Consider the following 12,556-nt stretch of genomic DNA (forward strand, 5'->3'; position numbering starts at 1 on the left):
AATTATATGAAAGCTTTAACCTCTTTAGGGATTTTTGAAAAGCGTTCAAATTATTGAGTGGTATCAAATTTGCAGTGAGGATTTCATTTACATCTTTTTTTAAATTTGTTGTATATAAATGTTTGGTCAAAGGACTGCAGCCGCAAATATTGTCACTAATAAGAGCAAAAGCAAATCAGGTTTTTAAAAGGAGGGCTTTACAAAGAAACCAGTAATTAAAACTCTATTATTATGATTTCATGTCTCTCAAAAAATCTGAAAACACTACCTATATCTTTTTGTTGAATAGTATGAGTAAACATCACTAGGAGTGATTGACTTGTCTTTACTTGTTCTATGTGCTTTTTCCAAAATATTTTTTAACAAAACTGCCAGGTTAATTTCTTAGAATTTTTAAAGTAGGATGGATACTTATACCATACAGTGCAAGTTCCTGTTTCTATTGTGATATTAAGATTTACAAATTGTTAGAAGGCAGCAGAGATATGTTATATGAATAAATATTATCAACCTCTTTGATTACGGGGATGTTATAAATTACTTCAAGCAAAGCATTTGACAAACAGACTACTTTGAGTAGATATGTGCTGAAAGAATGCCACATAGGTCAAGGCCTATTCTCTCTTTCTGTGCATGTCATAGAATCGTGAATTTCAGTTATAAGACAGATTACAACTGAATAACTGAATGTGAAGAGGACGAGGACGAGGAAAAGGGGACAGTAGGAACATTTGGACAATGAAACTCACTATTCAACGTGGTGATAGGTTATTCTTCACAGTATATATTCAACAACAGACATTAAACATTGAACTTAACAGTTTAAATGTTCTGTTCCAATATTATGATTCTAATTTCAGATTTGCCGGGTTTTCTGTAACCAATATCATATAATATTCATCATTCGTATACACACATATTGACAGATTACATAAAGTACAACAAACAAGAAAGTAAATTTACCAAAAAGCAACTTTACCGAACCTTTTACTAGAGCTCAATAAAAAAGTTAATTTGAGAAGGGGAAATTTTTTCCCTAAAATTGATTTTATGGCATTGCTTTTTTTAAAAAAAAAGGATTGGGGGACTTGTAGAAAAATGGTGAACTGAAGACAGTGCTGTGAAAAGCACACCCAACAGCATGTTTTTCTATTTTTCCTTAAGTTTATATTACTTTCCATTATTCTATTATATTTTTGGAAAGTTCTTTTTCAAAAAGAACAAACTGGATGGGATTGGCCCCATGCATAATAGGTAGTTAATTCTGCTTCCAGAGTTCCTTAACTCAGACACAGCTAAGTTGACGAAGGTCACAACACCTGGATAAAAAGGTCTCCAAGGAATAACTTAATTGATGAGCTGCTTCATGTGAGCACAGAAAATTTTCCTTAGATGTAAAAGTACTTCAACAAAAAGCAAGCATAGCTATTCTCCACCTGAACAATATAATGAAAGTGCCACAGAAAGAGAATGGTCTGCTTGATCTTTCAAGGTAAGCATTTCTTACATATCCTTTTAATCTGCAAATTAGCTGTAATATTGCAGCCCATGACGCCTTAAATCATCAATGTTTGATAATCTACAAGCCATTTTGAAGTAAAGGAAGACTAAAATAAAAAAATTAGACTGGCAGATAAAAGAGTCAAATGTTGGCCAGTATCTAGAGAATTATAAAACTCATATTCTACAGAAGATTCTGAATTTATTTCACCTATATTTCAACAGTTTTTCATACAGATCTGATTTTTAATACTGTAGCACAATATTTATTTATTTATTCATTCATTCATTCATTCAATTTTTATGCCGCCCTTCTCCTTAGACTCAGGGCAGCTTACAACATGTTAGCAATAGCGCTTTTTAATAGAGCCAGCATATTGCCCCCACAATCCGGATATTGAATATTGAATATGTTCTGTATTTGTAAATAAAATTCAATTGTATTAGGTTGTTTCTACTCCCACTCCTTCTCTCCCTACCTTAAATATTCACTAGGTAGCAGTATATATCGGTGATGATGAACCTATGGCACGCATGCCACTGGTGGCACGTGGAGCCAACTCTGCGGGCATGCGAGCTGATGCCTCTGCCAGCTTCACCACACATGCCCAAGTACCTCCTGCCAGCCAGGGGATTTTGGGGTCTCTGCCAGGAGACATGCATGCATGAGTGAAGGGTGGTGGGGGTGACATGTGAATGGACATGGGGGAATATTGTGACACTCCCCTTCCTTTTTTAGTTCCAGGAGGTTTCAGGGAGGCCTGCTAACACCAATACAGGGCTCATGTGTACATGTGCAGGGGCAGGTGGGTCGCATGCACAGGGGAGGAGCTTGCATTATGGGTATTGGCAGGGGTGCACCCTCTGTCACATGTGCGCATGCTGTCCGCACACAAGGGAAGAAAGGTTTGCCATCACTGGTATATATTTTCTTTCTTCGCTTTAATATTTATCACTTTTGAGAATTTCAAACAAATGCTCAGCCTATACATATCAATTTGGACCACTGGTACATCTATTTTGGAGCACACATGTTTTAACAAAATTGACAGTCCACAAGTAGGCAGTAAACTGAAAATCACTACTGATGCCAGTAGGATTTAAATATACTACTCAAAAAAATAAAGGGAACACTCAAATAACACATCCTACATCTGAATGAATAAAATATTCTTATTGAATAATTTGTTCTGTACAAAGTTGAATGTGCACGATGCCTAAGTGGACAGTTATTTCACAGAAATTTGGTTTATTTGGAGTTATATTGTGTTGTTTAAGTGTTCCCTTTATTTTTTTGAGCAGTGTAATATACAAATAATTGCATTAATCTTTCAAAGGTTTCACTTACAAAGTATATTTTCCCCAATATACAGATGACATAAATCAGAGAATTGTCAAGAAAGAGACCTTTACATATGATTTCCTTAAAAGAGATGCAGTGGCATTAAAGATACATCTATTAACCTTTCCTTTTTTGCACTTTTAATGTAAACGTTCATTTTCCTGTCAAGCCATCATGGATTTTCAAACTATTGACATTTTTTTGCAACTATTTAAAAAATATTCCATGATAAAACACAATATAAAAGTTAATGCAAGTAGTTTTCAACTTACAACCACAATTGTGCCCAAAATTTCTGTGCTAAGTGAAACTTTGTTAAGTGAGTTTTGCCCCATTTAACAAAATTTTTTGCCAGTTGTTAAATGAACCACTGCAGTTGTTAAATTAGTAACACGATTATTAAGTGGATTCGGCTTCCCCGTTGACTTTGCTTTCCAGAAAGTCGCAAAAGAGGATCACATGATTTCTCTCTTCCTAGACATTTTAACCATCATAAATATGGATTAGTTATGTAGTGTTGAAATTTTGATCACATGACCATGATGATGATGCAATGATCGTGTGAGCAACTTTTCCATTCACATAAATGTGAAGCCACTAGAAGAGGGAATAAAGGCTGTTCTTGATTCACTTTTACTCAACTGACTACACACCTAATACTCCAAATCCATTTGATATGCCTCCAGTGGATCACACATATCCAAATTAATCAGTGAAACTAATCCTAGCCCCCAGTTTTTCCAAGGTCTTTATTTTTTCACAAACTACAGAATCCTTCAAGCACAGAGTTTCTCAAGTCAAGCAGTCTGAAACAAAACAGTATCTACAAAAAGATCTGTACAGGTAGTCCTCGCTTACCAAATGCCTCATTTAGCAAATGTTCAAAGTTACAATGTTTAAAAAGGGCATTTGTGATCAAGTTTTGCATTTATGACTTTTGCAGCATCTTGCAATGGTGAGATTAATCCTTTGGTCACTTTGTAATCAGCAAACCTCTTGCAGCCTCCAATGGACACATAACCATCATCTGTGTGCTCCCCAGCCATCTTGCAACAAGTAGACTTAACAGAGAACGCAGAAGTAAAGCTGCAAGTTGTGGTCAAGTGCTTTATTAAAACAACTATGGTGATTCACTTAATGATCAAATGAAAAGTGACACTGTAAGTCCATCGTGGTCACATATTTCTCTCAGCAATCCCAGTGTTTAGCAACAAGATCCCAATTGTGTCCCAACCAGTCCCAATTGTGGTCACTAAGTGAGGACTGCCTGCATATATGCTCTGAGGGAGAAAATATTTTGGTTTTTCTCAGAACAAAATCATATCATTTTGAGCAATGTTGCTTCAAACACTCAGCTTTTCCAACTGCATGATTGGTAAAAATTTTCAAAATACAATAATCAAGTTCCAAATCCAAATGTTTTTGGCCTAGCCAATACTGCAATATGATCTAGTTCCAATTCTGCTGCTGCTAAGATTGGATGGAGGTAACAAGGAAACAAATAAGAAAAAGTCAGCAGTTATCTAAGCATATGATACCAACCATTGATTCTTCTAAATCAGACATAATGCTACCTTTGTATACAAGCTAGACAACCCGTGACCCTTTGGATCATCCTTTCAAAAATATTTCTTTACCAGATTCCTCAATGCTTTCAACAATGACAGGAATTCTAATTTAATGCCTTCACTGGAACATTCAGAGATGTATCTGCCTTGAAAGTAGCCCATGTTGAACTGCATGGCACAATCAAACACCAGCATGGGGAGTGTTTTATGACACGTTGTATTATGTCATAAAGTATTTTATGATAACTGTATTATATAAAATGTTTTATAGAATTTGCCAAATTTCGATGCCATAGGTCAATCATAAATTAGGGATTTTAGGCACTATAAGTTAGTCAATTCAAAGTACCTTGGCTCAAAAGCTGTTGCCATATGATACACTATTTCTCCCAGCTAAATATTATGGAAACTATAGTTTTATAGAGCATATAGAGTATTGCCCTGTGGAATGTTAGCAGCCACGTTGCAAGTGTTAAAATACATTCTAGATCAGCAGTCCACAATCTTTTTGGTAGCAGGCTCTGGTTTTGTGGAAAACAATTTTCCCACAGACCAAGGAGGGGTGGTTTTGTGCACTACTTAGATCCTACAATGCGCAGATAAAGCTTCACCTGCTTGTACAGACTGAGTTCTAACAGGCTGTGTGTGGACCAGGATTGCAACCTATTCTAGACTGCTTTTTTCAGGCAGGTAACTATGAAGGCAAATGCAAGAGGCATATATAGTTGCTAATGTTATTGAAATATTGTTCTATTGATTACAATGGGTTTTTAACTAACATTCCTGCATGCCTTTGTCCATTCTGCTTGTGCTCTTCTATCACTGACACTAAGTTTTCAAGCTACAATTTACAAATGCAAAAACTGGTTTAAACACCATCCTTATTTCACACAAGCCACTTGCTGAGGTCAGATTTATCAAACTGATATGCTGCTAGTTTCATTTTGATGTTATATTGCCTCGTATTTTTAATTTACTAAATATCAGTGTAGCTTTATCCACTGAAAATTAAGTCTTGCTAAGTTCAATTGGTCTTACATATATTTATGTATTTATTTATTTCTATATTATAAATTTATTGATTGATTGATTTATTGATTGATTGGATTTGTATGCCGCCCCTCTCCGAGGACTTGGGGCGGCTAAAAATATATGACCACTTTAATTACATCACTATCTTTAAAAAATAATGTGTTTATGCTGGTACTTGCCTTGATGCTGTTTTCATAACTATAGTATAACAATTCCTATTCAGAATTCCTATTCTGTTAATTAGTAAGAGTGATAATAATACTTAAAACATTCTTACCTTAACTCCTTGAATGAGGCCATTCATTAGAAATGTATGCTGAGGAAATGTTTTATGTAAGACCTATAACAGAAATATTTTTTATTTCAAAATTAGCTTCTCAATTTAGGTAAATGCATATTTAATAATTGCCAAAGTAAAGATTCCTTCACCAGAGCATTCATGAAGGGAACTGCAATCTAACAAGAATACAAAGATATAGGAGGGGAATACAGCATTTTTCTTGAGTAGCATTTCTTCTTAAAGTCCTTATCATTATTAATCTAATCCTCCAGAATATGGATAAGGAATAATATGACCTGAAGATTAAAGAAAGTGGCCACCTAAATCCTTTCCTCCTGAGCTAAACTTCACTGAACACAAATCTAGTACCAAACTACAATACAGATTAAATCATCACTACCTCCATTAAATAAATAATTATAATCATAATTAAATATCTCAAACCAAAAGAAGCATAGCTTCACAAGTTGCTAAAACTGATATTAACATTTAAACAACTGCAATATAAAGGTTATACATTATCTGTAGAATAAAACAAAAAGGACACTTAATTATATGCACACACATTTCTAGTTGCATGAAATGTGATTGTGGTAATTTGAAACATTAAAAGAACTGATTTGTTGTCAGAATAAGATAAACATTTTAATAAATTGTACAATTATTGGACCTCAGTATGATATGTATCTGGCATCTTTCCCATAATCTTCTCATAACAGACATAGAGCTATTTTAATTGTTAGAAAGAAAGAAAAATATGCAGAATTTGTATTGTGCTTTATATAAATTGCTCAAAAAAATAAAGGGAACACGTAAACAACACAATATAACTCCAAGTAAATCAAACTTCTGTGAAATCAAACTGCCCACTTAGGAAGCAACACTGATTGACAATCAATTTCAAATGCTGTTGTGCACATTCAACTTTGTACAGAACAAAGCATTCAATGATAATATTCCATTCATTCAGATCTAGGATGTGTTATTTGAGTGTTCCCTTTATTTATTTATTTTTGAGCAATATATATTGAAAACATTAGTTCCAAGGAGCACAGGAAAAGAAATTGAAATACTGTATTCAATATATAGAACACCTTCTCAGTTTGAGAACAATTCTTACAAGCTAACAAGCCATTCCCAAAACTCAGCTGACCTTCAAAGGAAGCCTATAGGGAATTGATTACCATGACTGGATGGATTTTGACAAGAACAGTTTTATCTGACTTCCATAAATTGTAATTAAAGTCCTACCTTTCCTATATTTTAAGAATTGTAGTATTTCAGCAAATAAAACACAATCTAACTAGAAATAACTGGTTAAGTAACTAGAAATAGAGGTTTTACAGCAATGACAAAAAAAATGAACTGCCCAAAGGAAGTAAACAATTATGAATGTTCTTTGTTCTAAGCAATAAGACACTAGCAACACTCACATAGAGTTAAATAGCAGCTAGAACTAGATGAGAAATGCCTTGAATGTTCTCATATCTATCATGTAGATATCATGTCCCAAATCTAATGATACAAAACTGGTATTTTAATTTTATCTAATGGCACAAAGCTCATATTTTAATTAAGACAATTCTTCCTTCCCAAGATAAAATATAACATGTTTTATTTCTCCAAAATTCTACCAACTAATCACAGAATGATTAGAATTTACTTGTTATATACCTTGCATTTGTTTCAATAAATTTATGTTCTCTCTACACTGGGTGGCAAGGCAAGCACAACTGATGTCCATCTTGGAATAACTTAATTTCTGGATGTGCTCTAGATTCCTGATAAGATCTGGGTTCTTCCAGAAACTTAAGAAGATTTCCCACCTCTCTTATAATCACAGCCTTTGAAACCCTATTTAGCCCATTAGCCACAAAACAATTTTGGGGAAAAGCTTTTCATCTGACCAGTAGAGAACAGAATAGTTCCTTCCACAAGAAAAATGCTAATGAAACTGCAGCCAATGGGATCTGAAAACTTACCGCGAGCATGGGTGTTGTGAGAAGCCCCCAAGCAAAAAATTCAAGGAAGATCACAATAACAGCATGGTACACACTTGGTCGACCAATGCCTTGCTGTTAATAAAAACAAAATAGTATTAATAGTATATGGGACATTAGGGATTTGTTTTTCTAACAATAATTTATATATTAGAAGACACAAAGTTTTTTCTGATTTTTTTACAATAAGTTTTGCCAGGTGTTTTGCATGCCATGGATGGAGCAAAGGTAGTCTAGATGCCTTGTTGCAACCCTTCCAAGATAGCCACTTAAGAATGAAGGGATGACAAAAGTGCCACAATTTCACTTTCTAAAGAGAATCCTTTGCTTGCATCAGCCTGTAAAATCCCTTTTTCCATTTAATGACAACTCAAAAATGCAATATATTTGAATAGATTTTATATAAGAACTATGGTGTCTTCCTTCACACTTTAGAACCCCCAAGTATCACCATCTTTTATCAGAATGCTCTACTTAGATATTTACATTCCACTTTAAACATGTCAGTGAACTAACAACCAAACAATAAAACTTATAAAATAAAAAACATTGATATAGAACAAAAAACATAGAATCAAAAACACAACTAATATCTATAAGAATTTAAAACTATCCACATTGCATTTGTGGGATTCTTGAGTCTAGAAGAGTTGCTGAGGATGTATGAAAAGCGAAAATTACTGCTCCTTATTTAACTGTTCAAGATTTCATATTTAATTCAGCTAAAGTTTATAAAAAATTACAATTTAATGTAAATTATTAGTAGAAGACTTACTCTGCAATTTTCAAACACTGAGAGTCCATCAGATAACCAAGGTTAACACAGAAACACATAAAACACTTTCATCTTTGCCCAATTCACTGATATACCTTCTCCGGGTCCCATCGACTAAACAATGTCATCTGGCGGGACCCAGGGGAAGAACCTTCTCTGTGGTGGCTCCGACCCTCTGGAACCAGCTCCCCCCAGAGATCAGGATTGCCCCCACAATCCTTGCCTTTTGTAAACTTCTTAAAACCCACCTCTGCCATCAGGCATGGGGGAATTGAAACATCTCCCCCTTGCCCAATTAGTTTTTGTGTATGATTCGATTGTGTGTTGTTTTTTATATATTGGGGCTTCTTTTTTTGGACTTTTTAATCTAAAACTGTAACCTAGATTTTTAAATATTAGATTTGTTACTACGTATTGTTCTTCACCATTGTTGTGAGTCTGCGGAGAGGGGCGGCATATAAATCCAATAAATGTAATTTAATCTACACTGTATAATTTCAATAGCTGCAAGATCTCAAAATGGGTGAGCAGTACGGTCGGGCGGTAGGAAAAGCAAGTAGGATGCTTGGCTGCATAGCTAGAGGTATAACAAGCAGGAAGGGGGAGATTGTGATCCCACTATATAGAGCGCTGGTGAGACCACATTTGGAATACTGTGTTCAGTTCTGGAGACCTCACCTACAAAAAGATATGGACAAAATTGAACTGGTCCAAAGACGAGCTACAAGAATAGCGGAAGGTCTTAAGCATAAAACGTATCAGGAAAGACTTAATGAACTCAATCTGTACAGTCTGGAGGACAGAAGGAAAAGGGGGGGACATGATCGAAACATTTAAATATGTTAAAGGGTTAAATAAGGTCCAGGAGGGAAGTGTTTTTAATAGGAAAGTGAACACAAGAACAAGGGGACACAATCTGAAATTAGTTGGGGGAAAGATCAAAAGCAACATGAGAAAATATTATTTTACTGAAAGTAGATCCTTGGAACAAACTTCCAGCAGTCGTGGTTGGTAAATGCACAGTAACTGAATTTAAACATGCCTAGGATAAACATATATCCATCCTAAGATAAAATACAGAAAATAGTATAAGGGCAGACTAGATGGATCATGAGGTCTTTTTCTGCCGTCAGTTTTCTATGTTTCTATCTTGTTTTATGGTGAGATAATTACTCATTCTCTGAGTAGAATTCTTATTTTTCAATTCATCCAGCCACAGCATTTTTAGAAAGTAAAACTAGCAAGAGTTTATAGACTTCTTTTATCTGGATTCCCATTCATATAAGAGGAAAACTCAAGTTGATTGCTGCAATCTGATCAATGATGTAATAAATGGGGTTGTGCTTAGAGAAATGGCCGAAACATATACACAAACTTCCCTTCAGAGAACTATTTTATGATGAAAATAGCGAATTGTGTAATATCTGAGGCCTGGCTCTGGAAAAGGCTTCAATGCTGGGAAAGGTGGGAAGGGAAAGAACAGGATGCCCAGTGACAAGGGGGATGTTATAGTTTTGATAGATACAACATTGAAGGCCCTGCAAAGGCCAGGTTAAATAGGGTTAGATTGTCATGAAGAAAATGTATGCAGTGGTTCTCAATCTTTCTAATGCCCCGACACCTTAATACAGTTCCTCATATGGTGGTGATTCCCAGCCATAGGTCTAGCACTAATTCTCCAAACAGAACTTTAAGCTGATAGGCAGGAAGTTCAGAAGGATAACCCCACTGTAAACGCCCTTTGGTTGGAGTATAAAAATATGTTCCAAGGCACCATGGAAGATTTGTCTTTTTCCATGGTCTGAGGTGACCCCTATAAAACAGTCATTCGATCTCCCAAAGGGGTCCAGACCCCCTGGCTGCGAACCACTGATCTATGTGGTCATTTAAAGAAAAACAAATTGATAGCACTCACTCACTGCATCCCACCAGCATCCATCCAACATTTCTAACACACCTGTTGGCTCCCCCAAAGACATGCACTTTATTCTAGACCAGCTCAACCTTGGCAATTATAAGCTTGGATGACTTTAACTGCCAGAATCCTCCAGCCAGCTTTGCTTTTTTTTTAAGCTTAGAGGACTTTAACTGCCAGAATCCCCCAGCCAGCAAAGCTGGGATTGAAGTCCATCAGGCTTAAAGTTGCCAAGGTTGGAGACCCCAGTTCCAGACCTCACTTAACCTTGCTGTTCTGCTCGGGTCAATATGACCCAAAATGAAATTTGAGACCTGTAGATTATTTGTCATGCGGATCTGAAACTAGTGATTTCCTCATTTGATGGGGTTCTTACTATGAGTGTGGAGTTTGGGTTGGTGTTTTTTTGTTTCCTTTTTGTTGATTTCATTTCCTTACGCCTGAAACAGTAAAAATGTATAATAAATGCGAACAAGTTAAAAGCAAGGTTTAAAACCAAAACTGCAAGGTAGTTTTGTCTGTTTCAATCTTCCTAAACTAGAAAGTGAACCGAAATCGATTCCTTGCAAGGTTCTCCTGAATGGGATGGCCTTTAGCTAGAACTCCAGGCAAACCCAGAAGTCTTCCAACCCACCTAGGTCAATTTGCCCACAGCACCACCCATGGCTTTTCCCAAGGGATAGAAGGGGGGGGGAGGGACACCTCTTTCTGGCCCTTGCAACCATTAGTTAGTTTTTAGAGATTATATTCAACTTATTTTTATTGCTTGTATCTTTTTGTATGGTATTATATTATGTTGTAAGCTGCCCTGAGTCCTTCGGGATTGGGCGGCATAGAATTAATTTAATTTATTAGATTTGTATGCCGCCCCTTTCCGGAGACTCGGAACAGCTCACAATATACAAATCCAATATTTAAAAAGAAACAAAACATTTTAAAAGCCCATCATTAAGAACCATTCAATACAATCATAACATTTATAAAACTATATGTTCTCAGGGTATCTGATTTATCCCATGCCTGGCGACAAAGGTGTGTCTTAAGTAACTTATGAAAGGCAAGGAGGGTGGGGGCAGTTCTAATCTCTGGGGAGAGTTGGTTCCAGAGGGCCGGGGCCGCCACAGAGAAGGCTCTTCCCCTTGGGCCCGCCAGGCGACATTGCTTAGTCCAGTGTTTCCCATCCTTGGCAACTTGAAGATACCTGGACTTCTGGGAGTTGAAGTCCAAATATCTTCAAGTTGCCAAGGTTGGGAAACACTGGCTTTAGTCAACGGAATCGGACAAGACCAACTCTGTGGGACTTTATCAGTCTGGGATTCGTGAGGCAGAAGGCGGTTCCGAAGTCGAATAAATAAATAAATAAATTCCCAAAAGCAAACAGAGGCCCAGAAAGCAGAGGAGGAAGAAGAAGAAAGAGAAGACGCAGCGGCGGCGTTCCTTTCCGGCTGCAGGATGCAAGCTTCTCAAACGCCGAAACCCAGCCGACACCTGGCCTCACATCCGAGCAGCATCCGCCTCCTCCCCCTCCACGACGGCCAGAGCTCCCCGGAGCCTCAGCGGACAGAAGGAGGAAGGTCTCTCTTCTCAGACACTCACCGAGGCGCCTCCGCCCGGCCTGAACCCGATTCTCCTCACCAGCATGATTCGGCTGCCGCACTTTCGGCCCCCGCCGCTCGCACCGGATGCCACCGCCGCCGCTTCGCTCTCCACCACCGCCGCCGCCGCCGCTACTGTCAAGGCCACCACCTCCGCTTCCCGGCCGCCTGGGGTTGGAGGAAGAAGAGGAGGAGGAGGAAGAGACGGCGGCGGCTTGGGCTCGGGGCTCATGTCGCTCGCATCTTGCCCCGGCGGAGGAAGCGGCGGCGATGCAGGGGCTCCGGGCGGCCTCCCGCCGGCTCCTTCATCCGCTGCCACCGTCTCTAGGGCCGGGCGATTCGGGGAGTGGGGAGGGGGGCGTGGAAAAAAAAAAAGAAACCACAACGGGAAAAGAGAAGGAGATGCTCACGGCGGCGCGGCAACTTTCGGCGGCAGCGCTGCCCTCCCCCCCTTCTAGCGCTCTCTAATGCGCCCTCCCGGGATCACAGCCACCGAAAGCCACACACATACACACACACGCCCCCCCGCACACACACACCGGAAAAGAC

The 12,556-nt window shown here is 38.0% G+C and overlaps 1 protein-coding gene across 2 annotated transcripts in view; it reads right to left on the minus strand.

The window, feature by feature from the left end:
• MFSD14B (major facilitator superfamily domain containing 14B) overlaps positions 1-12,556 on the minus strand; it is a 31,134-nt gene extending 18,578 nt beyond the window's left edge. Inside the window, exons 1-3 of one of the 2 annotated variants that reach the window (XM_070742804.1) lie at positions 12,009-12,556; positions 7,705-7,797; positions 5,720-5,782 (exon numbers count right to left, since the gene is read on the minus strand). In XM_070742804.1, coding sequence (XP_070598905.1) covers positions 5,720-5,782; positions 7,705-7,797; positions 12,009-12,239 — 387 coding nt within the window. In that variant the 5' untranslated portion in view covers positions 12,240-12,556. The remainder of the gene's footprint in view (positions 1-5,719; positions 5,783-7,704; positions 7,798-12,008) is intronic. The other variant, XM_070742805.1, reaches the window with a different exon arrangement.

This window comes from Erythrolamprus reginae, chromosome 2 (genome assembly GCF_031021105.1).
Source record: "Erythrolamprus reginae isolate rEryReg1 chromosome 2, rEryReg1.hap1, whole genome shotgun sequence".
Classification (NCBI taxonomy): Eukaryota; Metazoa; Chordata; class Lepidosauria; order Squamata; family Dipsadidae; genus Erythrolamprus; species Erythrolamprus reginae.